This window comes from Heloderma suspectum, chromosome 1 (genome assembly GCF_057233095.1).
Source record: "Heloderma suspectum isolate Gila_16-S chromosome 1, 16-S_ref, whole genome shotgun sequence".
NCBI lineage: Eukaryota > Metazoa > Chordata > Lepidosauria > Squamata > Helodermatidae > Heloderma > Heloderma suspectum.
The window spans coordinates 190,166,846-190,189,653 of NC_139458.1; the positions used below are offsets into that span (position 1 = coordinate 190,166,846).

The 22,808-nt window shown below is 44.5% G+C and overlaps 1 protein-coding gene across 2 annotated transcripts in view; it reads left to right on the forward strand.

Moving 5' to 3' along the window:
* Positions 1 to 22,298, forward strand: part of HOXD3 (homeobox D3) — a 50,623-nt gene extending 28,325 nt beyond the window's left edge. The window contains exons 3-5 of one of the 2 annotated variants that reach the window (XM_084813691.1): positions 8,776 to 8,859; positions 15,366 to 15,993; positions 18,957 to 22,298. In XM_084813691.1, coding sequence (XP_084669817.1) covers positions 15,459 to 15,993; positions 18,957 to 19,705 — 1,284 coding nt within the window. In that variant the 5' untranslated portion in view covers positions 8,776 to 8,859; positions 15,366 to 15,458 and the 3' untranslated portion in view covers positions 19,706 to 22,298. Of the gene's footprint in view, positions 1 to 8,775; positions 8,860 to 13,464; positions 15,994 to 18,956 lie in introns of those variants that run through there. The other variant, XM_084813700.1, reaches the window with a different exon arrangement.
* Positions 22,299 to 22,808: the final 510 nt, after the last annotated feature.

Below are 22,808 nucleotides of genomic sequence, written 5' to 3' on the forward strand. Positions count from 1 at the left end.
AGGAGGACAGCTAGAGTTTCTGTAGACTTTTACTAAGAATCTTTTACCAAGAAAGACTCCTCCTTCCTTCCGACATAAACACCTCTGACAGCAATAAAACATTTCTCTTTCCACGAGGTCGATGGCGCTATTTTTATCGGAGATATTTTGATTCTCTCCCCCCGCCACTCCCCCTCTCCACTCCACTCCGCTTTGCACATAGTAGCTTGTATTTTCTTGAAGAGCAGCCAAGGCTGAAGTCAAAACCAAAAGGATCCTGTCTGAGAACGGAACCCCATCAACATATGGACACGAGACATGATCTCCCTTTTATACAAGAGAGGCTGAGGAGGGATTCGTGTGTGTGTGTGTGTGTGTGTGTTTGTCAGTACAGCAGCAGCAGCAGCAGCAGCAACAACAACACAGCCACGTCTGATAAAGATGCGGGACACATTTTATGATGAGGGGCTTCCAAGGTCTTCTGCTAAACAGCTCCTCCCGTTCCCAGCAATCCCATTTTGTATATTGCATCGCCGCTAATAGTTATTGTGAGGACGAGGAGGCGAAAGGCAGAATCAAGAACAAATTCTCCTTCCACTTGTACAGTACAGTAAAGAGGGACTTTTAAATGGAGCGCCTCGAATAGCTTTCAACGGCCATGTTTGCCACACCGTCTCCCTGATTTTCTTTTATTTTCTTCCTGGGGGGGGGGGTGTATGTGTGATGGTGGTGGTGGTGGAGGAGGTGGTAGAGGAGGAGAGGGTTAAATATAACCATGTAGACCCAAATAATCTTGCTAGGGAAGAGTCACAGCAGACAGCAGACAGCCTCTCAAAGTGCAAGGAAGATGATAAGAATAGATTTTTCTCCAAGTCCTGACCACGTGATGGGCGAAATAATTAATTCAGCGCGTCCCTTAAGAAACACGGAGTCGTCATTAATCTGCCAAGCAAAGGACTCTATCAGACTTGAAAACTGAAGAGATCCCAAGAATATAATATACAAAGGGGCGCAGGCTCCTTCTATGCACACCTAGCAATTTGGCTACAGCCGAAGGGGGGAAAATTACCAATAATAAAAGAAAGAAAGAAAGCGGACCTTGGTATGTACACATTTTCTTTCTTTTCTTTTATATTTCGAAATCCTTAATGAACTTAGCTGTCAAATGTTTGACAAATAGGGCCCCTTCCCTTCCTGATTTGTAACTCTGCCCTAGTCAGAAGCTGTTCTAGGCATGGGGGGGGCCCCCCCAATGTTTACTCTTTATTGTGAGATATTATGGGACTGTGTAAGGTACGGATCCTTCTGTGTTCCAGCGCTGGAAGAGAGAGAAAGGGGAAGGTTTGACCAAAAGCTGCATGTGTGGGGAAATGGGTGAAGATTTACTGGTTGTTTATATCTTACTGGGAACAATGCTAGCTGTCAGGGCATCTGCTGCCCATTCTTAACTGGTGAGAAAAGGGCCCTGAACTTCTTTTCAAGCGAGGGTCGTAAATTTTTCTTTGCGTCATAATGAAAGGCTATAAAACGGAGTTGAAATTTTACCCAAGGCAGACTTTAACCAATAGATAATGAATTCTAAGGGTACTTCACCAACACCCCCCACCCCCGCGCGCTCCAGACCCTGCTAGGTTGTAGTGCGGTATATCCACTATACAAAGACGTAGTGATTTTGGATATTCCGTTTTATAATATATTTGTGGCGGGGGGGGGGGGAGACGGAGGTCTGAAACGAGAGACGGAGGAAATACCTGTGAAAGGGATATCCCACTGGAGTCAGCATTCAATTCATTTTGTAGAAGACACAAACAACCCTTTTTTATTTGAAACTGGCTTAGTGAAACGGGAATTTTGAACTGCAATGTATGTGTATTGTCTGTGCACTCGTGAGTGTGTGAGTGTATGTGTGTGAATGGATATAGATATACATAAATGCATAGACACACATCTATATACGTGTGTGTGTATCGCAAACCTATGAAACTTTCCTTGTAAGTCTCTGGCTCCTTGGACATTTTTGTTTTGTTTTGTTTTGTTTTTGCAAACTGTGTTGTCTTTTTTAAAGCCTCAGTTGGAGACCTTTCTTTAAAACACACACACCCAATCAGATTGTTGTTTTTATTACTTCCATGGCATGTCAGGACATAAACAGAGTTTTCTCCGCTATGAATTATACATTCAAACAACAACACATTAATTCAATTATTTAAAGATGGCAAATGCTTATCGTTTGGAATAGTGGCTAAGAAACAGAATCCGCATACACGGATTCTTTCAGAATCCGTACACAGAGACACACAGTTTGCAATCTTTCGGCTTACCCTGGCTCCCCAAAAGAACCCAAAACTGCATGAGAGAGAGAGAGAGAGAGAGAGAGGAGAGAGAGAGAGAAACTCCAAACCTAAAAGGAAAAGTTCCTTTAATGATAACGCTGATTCCTGCATATCGCCCCGAATATTTTATCAGTTTGACAATTGCCGGGTTTGTGGTTATAAATCATCGTAAGTAATTCCTGGAAGGGTGCGAGGCTGCTCGGTGGTGTGTGTGTGAGAGAGAGGGTGATGGAGGGGTCGGGTGTGGAGGGAGAGAAACAGAGGGAAGGAGGCCCTCCAAGGACTGTAAATCTTTCTATTTTATTGCTCTATGAACATATGTTTAGACCGAGAAAGCCTTAGATCCTTTCCCGAGACGCATCTCGGCCAAACCGGGAGATCCACGCCCTCGCCTACCTTCACACTTGGCTCCAGCATTTCCAGTCTTATTACTCGCTTGTTTGCTTGTTTGTTTTTTGTTTTAAAGTTAAACACACAGTTTATAGGTGGCCCTCCCGGGAATGCGCGATTTCCTTTTTCTCCCGCCACCCACCCCAGAGACCTTTACAAGTTCTTTCTCTGTGGAGGGGTATCTGACTTCTTCCTTCTCTCCTTCCTTGATCTTTCCTGGATTGGTTGTGGTACGCTTTTCAGGGTCTGGCCGAAAGAATGAGGAAAAGACATGTATGTATATTCCGCCTCCCCCCCGCCCCCAAATGTTACATTTCGCACAGAATCGCCCCCTTCGCTTTCCGACGGCGAAAGGTTTGACTGACAGGAGACTGCAAACCGGGAAGGACCAGAAGGAGCAGAATATTCCCCACACGCTTAACTCCCATTGAAATCCGTTGGATCAATGGGATGCGATCCTCCTAAACCCATGTAGGCTGCGATCCTACGAACACTTACCCAGGAGTAAGGTCTACTGAACACAGTGGGGTTTACTTCTGAGTAATCATTATAGGATTGAATTTGGGAGTAAGCTCCACATGCAAAGGGGCTTACTCCCCTGGAAGTATGCATATAGTCAGACTACAAAAGAGCTGAATCTTGGCTGGATCGTGCTCCCGCAGGTTTCACGTTTACAGAAACACCACCAAAAGTTACAGATCTCCGAATGAGAGTTCCTCCCTGAACTTCGATAACTGGACTGCAATCTTCTTCCACACACCCTGCCTCAATCCCCGTGTTTTAATGACCCGTTTGCAAAGTCAGGAGAAAGCAGAGTAATTTAGATAAATGCAACCACACAGTTATGGGGAGTATTGTAAGGCAATACATTACTGTCAGATCTCCATGCTTTGGATAGTAATGAAATCTTAGGAGATTCTAGATTAGCTTGGACGCTTTTAGAGCTCCAACTTACTTTAGAGACATCAAACCAAGCGGGCGGGGAGCTGCAACAGTAAGGCTGTGCCGAATCTGACTTGCTTGGGATATTATTTTTGTGAACAACTCGCGCGGTTCTTGTATGTGAAGATGGTTTGTATTCAGAGTCCTACAAGGGGGCGTTGCGATAAAGAAGGGACAGAAAGAAAGCATTCTCAAGCACCTGGCTAGATGCAGAAGTGTTAACACGGTTGTTCTTTCCTCTCCAGTGCTGGCCAAAGCCAACTTTACCTAATTCTTTTTTCCCCTCACACACGCGCGCGCGCACAGAGAGAGAGAGAGAGATTATTCCATGCTGCAAGGCTCAGGCAGAACTGGAGCCATCCCATATTGTCAACGGATTGTACAGAAATCGATTGTTCACGAGCAAGACTTCATAAACTACAGCGCAATCCACATTTCTTCCATCTTTCATCGTGAAGCTTTAAAGTAATAATTATTTTGAGGAGCAATGGGAGAGAAGCCCCTCCCCTGCCATTAACACAACACACACACCCCCACTCCAACACACCACACCACCCTATTTGTTCTACCCACGGATTATTATTCTAATCCTATAGAGATTCTTGAGCCAATTTTATTGAGGTGGTTTAATTTGTCGCGCATGCACGGCGAAGTCGGCCACCGCCACCCCACCACCTACCCTGTGAAATATTTTGCTAAGGTGATCGAGCCAAATGGACTTGTACGGATTTGGAAAGAACTGTGGAACCCTGCGCTGCGATGCCCCTTGGCAATGGACTATGAACTGACACTTTTAATGGACTAGGTTGTTACGGTACTCTTTTAAAGACATTTATCCATAGGAAGTTTTGTGGGTGCCTTTGGTGGGTGCCCTGAGTTAGTCCATCCCAACTCCACAGACAACTAGACTAAGGATACCGAGGGAGGGTTTTCAGAGTAACCCCAGTGAAAGTTCCAGCCTTAATCAAAACCATCTCCTCTCTCAAGATCACGTGAACCAATATGCTTGTATTTTAAGGCAGCGCCTCTATTTCTTATGACAGAAGGCTTCCTCTATTGCTCTTTATATATATATATATATACACACACACACACACACACGCACGCACGCGCGCACACACACACACACACACACACACGGTATAATTATAAAGATGATGGGTAGACAGCCTCCTCGCTTGTTATTTACAAGCAAAGCAACACCATAAGTTGACCAATTGGCGTCTTTTATTCTGTGAAGTTGATCGTGAAGGATTTTAAATTTACTGTTGTTGTTGTTGTTGTTGTTGTTGTTGTTATTCCAAACGATCTCAGAATCCATTCGCCCTCTTTTGTTGGAGCTCGACTCTTGGTTTTTTTATTCTGTCGGGAATACTGGTCTATGGAAATGCCTGGGCAAACCCGCAAGATCAGAGTTAGGCGTGTATTGTCTGCAGAACAAAGGAGGAAGGATATATCCTCAAACCTGCAAACCCCCAGTTTATGACCGAGAAGGACACTTTTAGGATAAGCAGGGATCCAGGTAAGCAACTTCATGAGCTTTAACCAAGATGCGGAATCTTGAATCCAAGCCCCCGCCCCCCCCCCACTATAATGGGAAATGAAATAAGAGTCTGTAGAACAGGGACATGTGGGTATAGACATGTATCTTTGGAGATTGCCTGAAGTAGTAAGATGTTGCTGCTACTGCTGCTGCTGCTGCTGGAAACTCAGGGCTTTCCCAAACTGTAATTCCTCCCCCCCCCCCCACACACACACACACACACACCTGTGTTGGGGTGAACTGGGGAAGGAAAGCGGGGGAAGGATTTGGCATTATGAATGAATTAATGAATTGCACAATTGGAAAGAGAGAAAAGGAGCACACCGTTGTGTTTAAGCAAAGCTCTTTGGGTACAAGCCATGTCCCATTGAGTTCTATGGCCAAACTCCTTTGTATCTTAATAGCTCTGCCCTCTTTGGCTTGGATAGGCGGGCTGAGTGTAACTCAGTATACTATATATCTATGCAGTCGTATTTAAAGCACACCCAGTGGAAAAGGTGTCACTGCCTATTGTTTCTGGGGGACTCTTTCTGGAAACAGTAGCTTTCCCTTTATCCTTTCTTTTGCCTGTTTGTTTCACTCTGAATCTCCCTTCTTCTCTGAACTGCTTCACCGCCACCGCCAACAAATGAAAAATGCTGACAAAACACACTGTCTTGTCATAGTTCCAATGTATTTGCATGGATATATCAAAAAGGCAAGTTGTGTTAGGGTCTATGTATCTGCGTGCGTTTGAGCCTCTCCATAAATAAAGAAGTAGCCACAATCCAACAGAGTTAAGACATATTTACTCCCACTGATTTTCATGTGCTATGCAGCCTGATCTTTTGCATGTTCCCTCGAAGTATGCCCCACTGAGTTCAATGAGACTTACTCCCTAGTAAAGGTGTTTAGGATTACAACACGGGTATGCCTAATTCTGCGCTGGACTGTGGCCAATGATCACGTAATTTAAAATGTGTGGCAGCTAAATATCATCTTAGTACGTTTTCGCTTACATCAAGGCATCTGAACAAAGCCTGTTTAAAGGACGGGGCGTTAAAAGCCACCCCGATTTTAAATACACTTCCTTGGGAGTAAATACAGAGGTTTTCAGCGGAAATCATTACTGTGACTACCACAGGGGTGTTACTGAATCCGGAGTACGTTTTCCTTGAAAGTAAAACGATCTGATTTCAACTGAACTCAGTACCATGGGACTGAAGTGGTCATGCAGTCGGATCCACGTATTTACTCGGGAAGTGAAGTCCCACTAAGTTCAATGGAGCTGATTCCCTGGTAAGTATTGGATAGGTTTCAGCACGGAGTCTAACGTCTATATAGCTCTGGGGCTTGGAAGAGAGGAATTTATATCCAGATTATTATCATCAGATTTCCTTAATTCTGCACATTGTACTAAACTCGCATGGCCCTTATGTTATGCTCTTATTTTCGCCGAATAATGGGAAGGAAGGAGCGAGATGAACCTGCCCTTTGGTCAGTGTCTTGCGCTGGTCTCGATCGGAAGAAGCCTCTCAGCAAGCCACCAACTCGCCCCCCGCCCCCGCTCCGATTTTCCTTTAGCTCTCATGCCTCCAAGCTGCGGGCCTGACAAGTTAGTCAGCTGAATCCAATTACGGCAAGCGGCATTTCATTTCGTTCCGCGACGGGGAACGCTCTTGGTTGGGACTTCACCTAAAATTTCAATCATCTCTCTGTGTCTTGGGGCCCGGGCCTGAAGAATCCTCCAGGCTTGGCCCTCGGGTCTCAGTCAATCCCTGACAAGCCTTTTGGAAGCGCTCCGGCTGAGTTCCAGCAAGCGGTTCCCGCGGAGGATGCATGGCGGAAGGCGAGATCCGGAAGAACGCCCGCAACCTGGGTGACTTTTGCATCCAAATACGGATCCTAGCCCAAACCGGCTTGAAAAACATTCGGATTCATTTGGTTGTTATTATATTCGGGGTTTGGAGGGGGGGAGGGTGTCTTGTTTTTCATATTTCTAATCAGCATTTCCCTGCCTTGTCGTCCTGCTGCTGCAGAAGGATTCAGAAGTCGATAATTAATTAGACACAAAATGAAAACTTACCACGTTAATCAACAGCGGGTAACAATGACTGGCTTTTGCAAATAATGATCCTTCCGCTCAGGCGCTTCTAGGATGCTCCCCGTCGCCTCCTGCCCCCTCCCCACGCCCCAACTTAAGCTTTCTTCTTACACTCTACGCAGGGCTTATTTCTGAGGAACTCGTTTTTATTTTGTTTTTTAATGGGCCGAAAAAATAAATAAAACCACTTAAAATTGACGTAGGCCCACGTGAATCTAGTATATAAGTCGTTTGGTGAGACAGGCCTAGGAGGACCTGGGTAGAGCATCGTGTGTGACCAGCCAGCTCCGCTTCCCCAAACTCCACAGTGCCAACATAAATTAAAGGTGGCTCGGAAGAGGGAAGGAAACAAGGGCTGCGTCCCAGCTGGGCTTTGGATAGGGATATAAGAGGAGAAAGTTGGAAGCTCGTCTCGCCACCAGCTATTGGAGGGGCTTCCGTGGGTTGTTCATTAAGTGGTGAGTTATAGCTGTGCGAGCCAAAGGTCATTTCGAAGGCTTATGCTTGTTAGATATTCTCTTTATAATGACCCAGGCTTCATTGTGGGGAGATTCCCCCCACCCCCCAGCACCAGTTTTGTTAATGTCCTAAAAGTTCTGAGTTAGCAGATTCTGATGTGAAATGGTGAAGATCTCCCCCCAAAAAGAGAGGGAGCTGATTTGGGGGGAGGCGGAGGATATTATTCCATGTTGTCTTAAATAAAAATGTAAGAAGTCTGACTGTCTGCCTCGAGTACCCCTGACGTGAAATCCGAAGGTGGGCTACCAAAATACGGGAGGGGGGGCTGCGATTTGCTGGACTTTTCTCGGTGAGACATGGCTAACCACAGCTATACATAATGCATGAGCCTCGGGGTCCAGCGCGGGGGTCTCCGCTCGTTTTCCATTCTTCTGAGTCAAACGGGGCACCTTGAATCTAAAGTTGCTTGTCTGAATATGCCAGATGCTTGTGGCTATCGCAGGCTACAGGGTTAGATTCAGTCAACCCCCCCTTTTGTGGGGGGGGGAGTTACCTCTCACCACAACTACCGTTTTTGTATTCCGCCCCGCCCCCGTGTCCGCCAGAACCACACTGGCTGCAAACCTTCTTCTTAGAAATGTGATGCCGGCATGTGTGTGAGATTTTTAAAACAATGATTTCTGTCCAGGTGTGGGACTTTTGCAATGAATACTTGTTTCCCTAAGTGGTTAAATATTAGGAGGGGGAGGGGTGTGCGTGCTTCTATCTGATTGTGTGGATTCACATATACTGTATATGTTCAAAGACGATCAAGTCGCCCTAATATTTCACGCAAATCAAGTGACTTGTTTTCGGTGAAGAAGGAAGCAAACTCTTATACCAGACAAGGCGGCAATCCTATACACACCTACCTTGGAGTAAATCCCATTGTATTATGGATGTAAGAAAAAAATAGCTATACTTAGCTTATACATTATTTATTAAGCCCATGGCTCAAACCTGGGGAAAATAATAATACTTCCACTGAGTTTCCCCCTTTGTTCCAGGTTCATCTCATCGTTTTATTCAAAGGAATCTGAAGATCCTACCAAAAGTGTTACAGATAAAATTCAAGAAAAAACTTAATTGTGGTGAGTTTTTTTCCCCTTTTAAGAAGTGTTTTGTTTACATTCATTGCGTCTCTTTCTCCACGTGGAGTTTACCAACAGATAATGTATTTTAAATGGAGGAGGGAAGAAATATCATGGCAGCTGATTCCCCTAGGAGCCGTAATATACATGATATAATGTAACTGACAATCGATTTTCAAAAATTTGTTAATATTCAGTGGCCTTAAACAAATACTTGGGAGTACACAAATAAAAGGATATTACTATGAAGGTTATTTTTGTCTAAGCAGAACTGATATCCTATCACGCCACTTCAGTAGATCATTATTAAAGGGGGAGCAGGGACAGCAAAAACCTTTAATGAAGCAATGCCACAATGATCCCTGTTTGCCCCACAAAATGTAGATGCTAATATTCTTTCAGTGACCATCGAATAATGTCAAATCAAACGCTGAAGGACTGATATAGCCACAGTCCCTCACTTGTTAAGCAGTTTCAGGCCCCCTGGATTCCACTGGGGAGAATGGAGCAAGGACTTAAATCCCTGCCACTTCCGAAGCCCACTGGACTGAAAGGTGCTTAATGAAATTTACTCCTCCGAGTAAATTTACTAAGAGCGTAACTGCGTTGTAAAGTAAGAGTGCGAGTTGTTAAGCGGGAGAGAAAGGGAGAGCCTCCCTATAGACAACAATCGCAGGCTCCTGCCTAAGAGCTCATAACGCCGAATATACACAATGCTTCTGCCAACGTGGCAGTGATCGCCAATTGATACAGTACAGCGGTGATAGAATGTGGCAGTTATGGTCCATTTACATCCATCACCTATTTCTCCCCCGAAGGAATCGCTCATTTCCTGCGGCTCCTTCCTGAAGGCTGCAGCCGTCTGCCTCCTATGTGCCTGTAGTCCAGCAAAGACTCGGAGACTCCTTCCGTCCGTGGAAAGCCCTTCTTCCCGGGCTCAAAAGACAGGCTAGCTAACAGGCTTCCAGGGGGCGAATCTCAGCCTTGCTTTAGAAGCCGGGAAAGTGCTCAAGGGAGGACCGCGCAGCCCTTTATATACAGTTCCCCGCTTGCAGGCTGCAAGGAAGGGGACATTTTTTGCGGACTGGGGCATTCTTTTGCCGGTCTCCCTCCCACGCAGCCTTGTTTTACACTCAGCTGTGCCCAGGCCTTTTCTTCTTCTTCCCCCCTTCTTTTTATCATTCCTTCCCCCCTTTCATTCCTTACTGAAGCGTTTACTGCCCGAGCGCCAGCAGTCATAAATTTTGCTACACACCACCATGACAGGTGCATTGATATGCGCTGTGAGAACTCCGGCTGCTTAATAACCACTCCTCCGGCCCTCTCTTACTGCCTTTTATTTATTCGGTATCATATTAGATATTGATCCTCCGCAGAATTAAGTGTAGTGGACGCATTAGTAGAGAACTTGCTTCATATGAATACGTGGGGTTGGGGTATCGGATCGATCACAATTGTGAGCGCCGGGGAACTTGTCAGGAGAACAGGAGCCGGGTCTGTTGTTCCTCTCGGTGGCACGCGGTGTGTTGTGTGTGTATGTGTGCGTGTGATGGTGGTGGGGGCGAGATAAGAAAAAGAGAGGGAGGGGAGGTGGTTAAGCCTCATATTCCTCCCCCACACCCCCAGACACTTTGATTTCTAGAGATTATTCTTCGCAATAGATTGAGAGTAGTGAGGGAACAAAGGGATCTATTACTCTGCCTAATGGCACAGCGGTTCAGACAAGGTTAACCTCTCCAGATACTTGGGAAGGAAATTCGAAACACAGACATGGATACTTCGTGGCTTCCTTAGACTCCGAGTGAATTCTCCTCAGCCTCCCACGTCGATTTCTAAACAAGTTGGGCCAAACCACCAAGTGGATAAGTAGCGCTTTGGCCTTACCTACAAAAAACACTGCTTTAAGCGCCTGACATTCTTGCAAAGCCAAAACGTGTTAGGGGTTTGAGAAAAGAAGGAAAGCAAGGGGAAAGTGTGCGGGGGGGGGGGGGGAGATCTAAAAGATGAACCACCAAACAGTAGAGCATTGTCCATGTGATTTATGGCCCTTTGCCTCCTTTTTAGGTTCAAGCAGAGTTCACAAGCAGTTGGTATTTCAGAAAAGAAATAAAGCTTCTCGGTTTTGCTGCAATATTCTTTCAGAAGGCGTCCTGCCTTGTTTGGGAGAACCTGGTTTTGGCGAATGAAGCAGGGGGGCAGTGGCGGTGCTAGGTTGGAATAAACAAGAACCTTTGAGAGCAGGCCACCAGCAAATGGCTGGGAGCAGGAACTTTATGTTTATGGATTACCATTTGTGAATAAATAAGCGTTTAGACACTATTAATGTATAGATAAATTGAAGGTAATCGTGGACCTCCTGTTGGTCAATTTTATTTATTTTTGCTTCTTAACAGAATCTTTCTCCTGCCATCTCATGACCATTTGTCCCTACTGTATCTTTCACTGCATGTGTGTGTCTGTGCGCGTGCGCGCGCATGCGCATTCACATGCACAGGTACATATTTCTGCCAACTGAGGACAACATTTCATGGATGAGCTCTAGTCCAGAAAAGTTCATGCCACAATAAATCTGTAAGACTTCAAGGAGTCACAAGACTTTCTTGCTTTTGCTCCCACAGACTTAACGCTGCAACCCCTTCTTATAATATTTTAGTTTTCTAAGGGTGCATGTTGAAACTGACATACCAAACATGCAACCCTTTCCCTGTCTAATTATCTGAACATTTATGTTATTTTAAATGGTTTTGTTTTTATAAACACCTTAAGGAACCTTTACTTGAACAAACAAAATGTGATGAAAGACTCTATTGTTCTTCTATTTAAAATGCAGAGTGAACATTTGCAAACATGCCAGGAAGGTGGAATATTTTGTAGATTAAATTGAGAGGAGCAAATTATGACAGAGATGGGAAAATATAGCAAATTAAGAATATTTTCAAGATATGAAAATAGTTTTATGTAAATTAAGTCACAGCCATGATGTCCATAAGTGATTACTGGGGAGGCAGCAAACTTATAAAGTGAAAAGATACCATATTGGTACCACTACCTATAGCAATGCAAAAGATGGTAGTCACAGGGAGTATCTGATTGTGGTTACTGATTGTGGTATCATTTTCAAAAGAGTTTAAATGAGTGGGTTCTATGACCCAAAATGGATTTATTTCACCGTAAGCACTCAAAGATTCACCAGCAGCCAATCAACCCCCTTCTCCTTTGACTTTAATAGCATCTATTCATGGACTTATTTAGGTGCCCAAAGTCTAGTGGTCTAAGCTGTAACATAGAATAAAATAAATGGAAAATATGCCTTTAAACTAAATGGATTTTGGATTACACTCTTCATAAAGTAGAACCACTGGCTGGAGAGACAATCCCTTCATAGCATCATGAATGGGCAACTTTCTGATTGTGATCCCCAAAAAGCAATCCTATGCACACTTCAGTTAGAACTCAGTGGAATCAGGAGGCTTAGAGAATTGGACTGTTTGTCACTTGCTTGGAAGTAAATTTAATTGCATCTTTCTTCAAAAGAAATTATTTTTATTTAGGAGCGAAGTGTTAGGAACCTAGTTATGACTGATTGCCAATACCACTTTTCTGGTTAGATTAGGCTTTTCAGAGAATATTGGCTGGGCAGCTCAGTCCTGAGCACTTTGGTTAGAAGTTAAATTCCATGAATTTGGCCTGTAAAGAAATGTACTGTGCATGCAATACAACCCAAATACAGATTTGTTATGAATTTATCTATCTACAGATTAATGTATTGGATTTGAATTCTGCTCTTCCTCCAAGGTCAGGGTGACATACAGCCCCCTCTTTTGAACCTCACAAGGTAGCTTAGGTTTAGATATAGTGAGTAACCCAAGATCACCTTGTGAGCTTTTGTCTGAGTGGAGATGGGAACCCTAGACCTTGCCATTCTATGTCCATAACTGTACCCACTACATAGCACATGTAATTTATAATTTAATATCTTGGCCCAAGTGGAGCTAAGGAGGTCTGGAGGGATCTATAAGAATTAGGAGAGAAAACCACCTAGTCTCTTTCTAGCATTGAGGGAAGGATCCTTCAACATCTAGAAAATGCAGGCTTATGTTCAGGAATATATTAAGGAACTAGCACAATGTATAGCACTAACACTATATAGTGTATTATTAGTAACAGAGAGGGGGAAACCTCTCTTTTGTGTATGTCAATCTTTCCTGAGCCAGGAATCTTTTCTGCATGGTAATCAACAAGCAGAAGAGCTTTTCCATATCATGGAAATAACCTCCTGTACTTTAGATAGCTTTAAAGTCAAAATTAACCCTAACTAAGGTAGTTGACCTATGTATTTCTTCTTTATATTGCAAATCAAAATTACTGAATGCCCTTAGTTACACTTTAACTTCTTAGAAATCTTCCCAGGAAAAAACAAAACATCAAGAGACAGGATTTACAATAGAGATGGAATTTTCACTGGTTTTTCAGGTTCCAGTTCTGGTTCAATCCATCATGTCACTCCAGGCTCACAAATACTGGTGCGCATGCGTGACTTGGGGTGGGGGGGGACAAAGGTTGGGGGAGGAAAAGAAAAAGGCAACAACAACAAATGTTGGTTAATATTTATACCAAGAAATTGTACAGAGATCAAACAGCAACGATATAGAAATGCTTGCCTAAAACAATAAAATAAATAATAATGTGGTGGAAGAGACAGAGTTTAGGGTGTGTGTTTTTTACAATACTTCTAAAAAATGTCAAAACATAAAAAACAGTTTATGAATTTATTGATAAACTGTGAGCAGTCAAATAAATGTTGACTTTTTAACAGCTGGTTCAGGGTAGTTTAACAAGCCAAGCTCCCATAACAACTCATTCTTGTTTGACAGAGGACTGTTCCTTCTTTCTTTTTTTAAAAAACTCTTTATATTGGGATGACTGATTTAGCATTCCATCAAAGTAAGGGATACTACTACCAAGTTCTAAAAAGTCATGCTTAAAAATTCTGTTTTCAGGAGAGCAGCGATAAACTTTTGATAACTTCTCAACAAAAGGGAGACGATAATGCCCATAAAAATTGCACAGAAGGACCTGCATCTTTCTGCTAATCTGAGATTTGTTAATTTAATGCTGAATTAGGCTTGGGTGGTTACGTCCTTTGATTTCATTATAGTCACTTACATTGCCACCTTACACACTTTAGTTGTTCTAGAGTTGTACACTTCCAGTGGAAGGTGCTTGGCATCCAGAGGTGAGAATACAGCATTAATGTCACTAATGGCTCTCCCAATATACCCCTATTCTCAACACATACAGCTGGAAGAGAAGAAACCCTATGATTTTAATAGAAATTGCGTCCCAATGAATTGTGTTTAGGATTGGGATGTGAGGTATTAATGGCTGACTGTCTTGTGCTTCTGAGAGAGAAAAGGGACGTGAAAGAGAAGGCTGGCTGCATGCAATTGAGGCCAAAAGTGAAATGTGTGAAACGTGTGAAAGAGACTATGCGAACTGGCAGGCGAGGCCAGCCATATATAGGTGAGCATTACTTTCTTGCTGTGGTGGAAGGAAAAACAGTGATGAGGAAGAGTGGACTCAAATGTTAGTCTGGACCATGTGGGATTTGTGAGAATAAGGGAAGAAACAGAAGAGGCAATGTAAGGATTTCTGCTGTTCGAGATAATGCATGTTTGCCATGTTGTGCACGTGTGAAAGAAGCATTGGGGATGTTTGTTAGGAACTGTGTGCAGAAATTGCCATAACAGGCCATCCCATAGTGTGTTTCTTTCATTGCATTTATGATGGGGCCATGTGTGTTGAATAGTAGTCCATGGCTATACAAAGATAGATAGGTGTATGTGTGTGAGAGAGACGAAACTGGACCCTAGCTATGAGTCCTCTTCTCTGGATGTTAGGCTGTAGTGTTGTATGAGAGGATTGGTATGGAAAGAAGTGTGGCCTGTAACTGTGTGTGTTAGGAGCTGGTTCGATTGGCAGAACACGGAACAATGGAGATCTTACGTCCTGTGTGTGTGAGAGAGGGAGAGAACCAGGAGCTGAGAGCCTGGCCACATTTCCCTGGGCTTGACTTTTGCGTGCATGGGTATGCTTGAGAAATCCCTTAAAAGTCAATTCACGTGTACGCCTGTGACTTTCCCGTGGTGTGGTTACGAGTGAAATGTCAAACCATGGCGGATTTTGAGCTGCTTGTCCCAGTGTGGGTCATGATGAGTGTGTGAGCGCCTGCCACGGGTGGCCATGCACCTGTGTGGCTGTCATCTTGTGAACATCTGATTAGCAGCTGTGTGTGTAGGTTGGGGTGGATGCGGAGAGCGCCTGCTCCTGAGCCCGAGGGGAACTAGAGAGGCGGAACGCGGGCCAACGCGCGAGGAACGCTATCGGGGCCAGAGTGTCCCAGTTGGCCCGCCGCTGGGTCCCACACGTGCGCGCCCGCCTTGGTTTCTTCCCTCCGCATGTGACTCCTTTCTCCTTATCTCTGTGGCCTCCCCTCTGTTCTCCAGGTGGTTCCGTGGGCGGCGGCAGCAGCAGCAGCGACTGGCCGGAGCCCAAGACGTGAGGAAGCCAAGGCCGCGCGCGGGGGGCGGCGGCGGTCAATGTTATTTGAGCGGGCTCCCGAGGCCTTGGCGAGCGACGAGCCCACGATGCAGAAAACCGCCTACTACGACAACGCGGCGCTCTTCGGGGGCTACGGCGGCTACGGCAAAGCGGACGCCTACGCCTACACCACCGGCCCGCCGCAGTCCTACGCCCAGCCGGCTCTGGACACCGACTACCCGGGCTCCGCTTGCTCCCTCCAGGGCGCCGCCCCCATCCGGGCGCCGCCGGCCCACAAGGGCGCCGACCTCAGCGGCAGCTGCATGCGCCCCGGCGGAGGCAGCCAGCCCGCCGCCCCGCCGCCCCCGGGCCTGGCCGAGCAGCAGCCGCCGCCGCAGCCACAGGCGCCGCCCCCTGCGCTGCCCTCGCCCTCCCCGCCCACCAGCAACCCCGCCCACGCGGCTCCCGCCAAAAAGGGCAAAGGCGGGCCCCACTCGTCGAGCGGCTCCGCGGCCACCATTAGCAAGCAGATCTTCCCCTGGATGAAGGAGTCCCGCCAGAACGCCAAGCAGAAAAACAGCTGCGCCCCCGCAGGTACCCGGCCCCCCGACCTGGGGCGCCAGCCCCTCCCGCCTCGGGTCTCTCGTACAGGGCGCCGCTCTTTCTCTGCCCCTCCGCCCTCGCCGAGCAGCGTCTCTTGGCCCTCCAGTGGCCTGGCCTACAGCTGCCGACAGCCCTAGTCGGCGTAGCCCACGGCGAGGGAGGCTGGGACTTGTAGGCCGCGAGATCTGGAGGGCCGCAAGTTGCTGTAGAGCGAGACGTATAATAATGCCGTTGAACATAAGGCGCTCAGAGGAGAGGCCTGCCATTCTAGGCCCCCATCCTGTTTCCCGCCGGACAACCAGATGACTGGGAAGGTGGGGCACGAAGGCAATAGCCCTCCCCAGGAGCTGGGTTGCAGCTTGGAGGCTTCCTGTAGCCATCATGACTAGTAGCTATTGACAGCCTTTTACTCCCATGAATTTGTCTATTCTCTCCTTTAAAGCCATCTCCGGGTCTTGTAGTAGCGAATTCTGCCCATCACGGGTCGGGAATGTGTGGTCCACCAGATAATGTTGGATAACAGCGCCCCTCAGCCCTGACCATTGGCCATGCTAGCTGGGGCTGATGGGAGTTGAAGTCCAAACAACACCTGGAGGGCTACATGTTCCCCACTCCTGCTATATATTAAGTGGTATGGAAAGTTCAGGAGGCAAGAGCTGGAATCGCACAGGACTGTTTCCCCGCTGAATTTTGAAGGGAGCTGAGTGAGTGTGTGTGTGTGTGTGTGTGAGAAACCCAGCTCTGTACAATGTCATAAGCAACTCATGACTTTTACCCAGCTCTCCCAGATCTGCAAAACAGAGGAAGAGAACTGGAGATGGCTATTTCTCCCTTTTCTTTTAATCTGCCCCCTTGAACACTCAGCCTGAGTAAGAATTATGTGAGAGTTCAAAGCTTACATTCTAAATTTCATAGGAAATTACACCCAATTTAAAGAGTCTATCTTTCTGCTTTGCTTCCTGTTCTTTAACACACATGCACACAGAGAGAGGGGAGTGGGGGGTCAGATTAATTAGAGGTCATATCTTTTACTGGCCCTACTTGCTGAATTTATTTTAAAAGTAAAAATAAAGAGCTGGCTCTTTAGAGCTGGCTCAAGCTCTAGAAATGGAGCAAACTAGAAACTGAAACAAATGTACACATAAATACATTGCGTACACACAGAGCAAGGCATACTTCTGAACCCACACGAGTTTATTAGGTGTAAGTCCTATTGAAAGTAGTGTGACTACCCCAGGATATTTAAGGGTCTCTCTGAATGTAAAACTTTGATCCTAAGAATCTGTGCTTGGAAATGTCTCTTTTAAACTGATGGGATTTGCTTCCCAGTTTTCTGCTGGGGTTGTAAGTTGTTATGAAAAGAAACAAAGGGGGGGGGGTTGGTATGGAAATGTTTGCCCCCCTTTGTCATGTCATTGTTATACAAGGTGTTAGTTTTTCAATGCCCTTTATTATAAGAGATACCTTATAATAAGCACATCATAGCCCCATAGAGAATTTAGGTATGCCACTTGTTTCCACAGTTCTTCCCCATTTAGAACTCGAAAGCATCAGTGTCCCCTCTTGCTTTTCTCTCTCTCTCAATTGATCTGGTGAATCTAAGAGACCATGTAATCACCCACAAATACCAAGTAGCCCCGAGGGAGTGGGAGAGAGAGAAAATACCCATCTCTAATGATTCTAGCAAGCCTGTCTTTCCCTGAGTCCCATATCCAAAGTAAAGGTTCTGTGTCCCGAAATGTCTGTGGTCTGCTTTGGATTACTCTATCTCCTCTGAAACCATCTTGGTGGGAAGATTTCTAACAAGGAGGAGCAAATACTGGAAGGTCGATATGGTGGCCTTCATATTCCTCCCCTTATTCAAAATCGCCTCACGTGCAGAAAAAGGGATGAGTGGTGACAAATCTAACAATGTTCTGCCTTATGGCTAGCCTTCCTTGGTTTTGTAATGGCTGCCTACTTTGGAGAGGAAGAGCACGCGCGCTGTAATCCCTGGTCTTTCTGAAGCTCTTCCTATGAGAATCCCCACTCTGCTGTCCTCTCATGACTTAGAGCTTCGCCTCAGAGAGATAATAAACGTGCCTGGTTTACTCTTGTTAGCAGCTGCAGCAGCAGCTTCATTGTCTTCAAAGTTTTGAGGCCTGGGCCTTGTTCTTGTTTGGGACCAGTCAAGAGAACCTTCCTGGGCTTTGTCAGGGATCGATCGATTCTTCCAATTAAATTCGATGATTTACAACTCTCCTGCCTGGAACTGTAACTTTCCTATCCCTCTGAGAACCCCAGAGCTGAGGCTCAACCTTGGTTCCCTCCCAACAGGGTGAGAGATCCAATGAAGTCCTCATTTTACACATGGTGCGGGTGGGGTAGGGGTAGCTGAGTGAGAACCTCAGAAGTCAGCATTGGCTCAAAAATATTTTTTTTTAATTTAAAAAAAATCCAATGAGATCGAAGGATTTGGTGAAAGTGTCACTTTGTTTACCCTGTTCCTTATTACCCTCCTGCCAGTGTGGATATGAGGCAGTGATCTTCACTAATGTATTGAAGTGGTGCAAGGCGCTGAGCTTTGCAGTCCCTTTCCAGTTTCACTTCACTTTGAATTCTAAACTTCAGCTTTCTCAAAAGGCTGTAATGGGTTGGGGGGAGCAGCTTTAGAATTGCAGGGGGAGAATACAACCCAGCTAAAAGGGGATTGTTAATTGCTAAACTGCCCAATGAGACTCTACAAAGGCAGAGTAATATCACTTTAGACAGATCACGCAGGGTGTAAATAGCTTGATTCGAACTGGGTGATAATAGCGATTTGTGTACATTTTTCAAATTGGCACCCACTCCTCCAGAATGCCCAAGCATCCCTCCCCTCCTTGCCACCGCACTGGTAATGCTATCAAGCTTTGTAAATGAACCAGCCACCCAACCAACCTCCTCCTGCTCCTTTCTCTCCTTTTTTTCGACAGGAGAAAACTGCGAAGATAAAAGCCCCCCAGGCCCTGCGTCCAAACGGGTCCGCACCGCCTATACCAGCGCGCAGCTGGTGGAGTTGGAGAAAGAGTTCCATTTCAACCGCTATCTCTGTCGCCCACGCCGTGTCGAAATGGCCAATCTGCTGAACCTGACAGAGCGTCAGATCAAGATCTGGTTTCAAAATCGGAGGATGAAGTACAAAAAAGACCAGAAAGCCAAAGGGATTATGCACTCCCCGGTGGGGCAGTCCCCTGACCGAAGCCCGCCTTTAAGCGGCCCAAACCACGTAGGATACTCCAGCCAGCTTCCCACCGTCAGTAGCTTGAACTATGATGCTCCGTCGCCAACATCCTTTGCCAAATCGCAGCAAAACATGTACGGGCTGGCAGCTTACACGGCCCCTCTCAGCAGCTGCTTGCCCCAGCAGAAAAGGTACCCGGGAGCAGAGTATGACCATCACACCATGCAAAGCAACGGCGGCTTTGCCAACCCCAATTTGCAGGGCAGCCCCGTGTATGTTGGAGGGAACTTCGTTGATTCCATGCCAGCCTCTGGCCCGATGTTCAACATCAGCCATCTTTCTCATCCTTCATCTGCCAGCGTGGACTACAGCTGCGCTGCTCAGATCCCGGGCAACCATCACCATGGACCTTGTGACCCCCATCCTACATACACAGATCTTACTTCTCATCACACATCTCAGGGAAGGATTCAGGAAGCGCCCAAACTAACGCATCTGTAGTAGACTGGAATGGATTCAGAAAGAGAGACAGAGAAAGAGATTTAATGTACTCGCGTTTAAATTACCTCACTTTTTTCCTGATGTTACAGTATAATTACTTTGAGTACTCTGAGTATTAGTGGATTTCTGTGTCCCCAGTAGCAGCTACATTATTTTGTTTATTTCTCTGGCAACTCCTAAGTCCATGAAAATTATTTTTTCTTCTAATTTTTGTTTTAACAGTTTAAAAGCATGACAGTGCAATATCTTCATTTAAAAAAGAAAACATTCCCACAAGGGAGTAATAATTGGTAATGATGTACTGGAAGGTAAGTTGTAGAAATCCATTAGTATCAGCAACCAGGGAGTCCTGATGAGGAGTTTACAACTATTGGGACCAAAATGGGGACTTGTTTCGGAGAAGTTAATTTATAGGAGCCTTCAGCAATGTAAAATATTGCTTTGGACTTAAATAAGGTGTATTTATGATTTTAAGAGAAACTTTTTTTGTATCATTGATTATTTAATCCTGGTCTTCAATGTATTTATGTGGATATTTGTAGAGTTTCTTCACCCCCCTCCCCAACCTCGGAAGATTGATTCAGGTCTTTGGTGACTATACATTTTCACCTATTTAGTATATTTGGTCTGAAATAGAAAAAGTAGTTTTGAACAGTTGTAACAGTGGCTGGTGTTTGTAGTTTATGTAAGGATTAAGCAAATTGTAAGTCAAGTCATAGATTAATACAAAACTGAAGCATTACCACAAAGAGCCATTATGTTTTTTTAAAAAAATCTAAAAACACATTAATTTATTTCAGATTCTTTGGTATCATTTTAGTTAGAATTAAAAATGACCCTCCTTAGATTGGAAGTGTATCTCATTTACTGGTAGCATTTACTCTGTTGTGGCACTGGGCTATGTCATTTTTTTTTTTGGCCAATTTCTACATGCATAAAACCTCCAAGAAATTGGCAACTTGAATCCTATTCATGTCTACTCAGAAGTAAGCCTCACTGAATTCAATGGGACTTACTCCCTGTTAAGTTTGTCTAGGATTGCAGCCTTACTATGCATTACACAAACAGTTTTGTCTGGCTGTTGTTATTTATTAAGTCTAAAATAAGCAAAAACTTCTATCTAGAGATTAGGAACAATATAATTATTAAATCCTAATTGATGTAATTAGGATTTCTATAGCAGTTCAGGCTAAAAAGCTATCTGTTTCAGTTATTGTTGTTATTATCATTGTTGCTGTTGTTATTATTTATATGATATTTATGCTAACCATAAATCAATTTTATACACGTCACTGGAAACATGATCTTACTTTTGCTGAATAAGGAGGGGTAAAAGAAGAAGAAAAAACTTCGAAATAATGACAATCAAGTATATACAAAGGAAATACTGCGTTAGGGTGTAGGAGAAGAAATCCTTCTGAAATGCTCGGAATGGATTTTGAGGTAGGAAATTACTAGATCTATCAATATTTAATATAGTCTTCTGTAGCAGACATTGGTACAATCCTTGTGTAAACAAATGTTTCTGCCCGGAGCCTAAAAGGGACAAGAAACACAAACATCCTTTTTCAATCCCCCCAGCCCACTCTTCCTCTTTATTTATATGTTGCATTTAATCTCTTACCAGATTTATAAAGCTATTCTCAACGTTAAAGTGGCATTAGGTACATGTTAGAAGCGATACATGCCCATTAATTCAGCAGGAAGTGTTCCTTATCGCTTTAAAAAGCGCTCAGTTAAGATTCAGATCTTCTGAACTCCCACAACAGAACTGTAGCTAAACCCCACTTTTCAGTTTGACTAATAATGCAACTCCATCTCTCCATGTCCTAATGGCAACTCCTGCAATTCTTTTTGTGTGAGAGGTTTTTACTCCTACATTTGTGTCTGGCTGAACTACCGTTTTGGGGGTTGTTTGTTTTTAAAAATGCCATGTTAATAATGAGAGAAGGCGGGAAATGTATCCTTTTGTTAAATCTCACTTTTATCCAAGTGTTGTAGATCTGTAAACAAAACAGAATAAACAGCTTCAAATGAAGAAATATTTTAACCACACCCGGATCTGAAGTGGCTTTCTATGACAATCCGTTTCGTCAAGCATTTTTTTATTTAAAAAGTCACATTAAAATAACTTATACTATGTACAATCAGTGAGCTATAACAACAATATGATTTCTAGTAGGTCTTCCAGAAAAACCCGGTCATAGAATTGATAAGTAAATAGTGCATGTAGATTTTATTTTATGTTCCTCATGCAAGCGCATATTTCACTTTCCACTCCTATAAATCAAAACAATGCATAAGGAGTCCAACCCTGGGTAGGCCCTTTATGGTATGGTATGTCACTCAATAGGCATCTGCTGAGTCTGAAGGATTGGGAGGCCCAAGTGTTACCCACAGCTTAATGTTTTATGGGCATGACTTCAAATGGTGTCTGGGCTGTTTTGCTTTATTATTCCCTCTTCCAACCATGTAAAGGGGATGCCATAATTTATATATGAGGGGTGGATGAGAGCAGGGAGAGGTTGGGAACTTGCTTTACAATTTAAAAAAAAAATATTGTTGCAACAAAGCACTGGAGTAGCCATACCTTAATAACAATAAAAATAAAAATATGAATTTCTTAGTTTCCTTTCTCTCAAAAAAGACCCAAGGTGACAAAATGTAATTCCTTGTAAACAAATTCCTTTTAAATAGCAAAATATAATAAAACAAAGCATCAGTATAGACCATAACCATTCACAACATTACATGGGCAATGCTTGTGAATCATGGTTGCCATTCTAGTTCCTATTTCCAGAAGGGTAGCTGCATTAGTCTATTGCAGCCAAAACAACGACAAGTCTTGTGGCACCTTAAAGGCCACAAGACAACAAAACAAAAATCTGGCATAAGCTTTTGTGGACTATAGCTTACTTTGATGGAAGTGGGCTATAGCTCATGAAAGGTTATTCTAGTCAACGGGATTTAAGCAGCCTGTGACCAGGATCAGCATAAAGTTTTGTGTTATTCTATTTTATTTTCAGATAAAAGTTATTTTAAGTCACCCTGGTAAGCGAGTCTCAGAAAATCATATTTTTCAGGGCTGCTGCTGGTGTATACT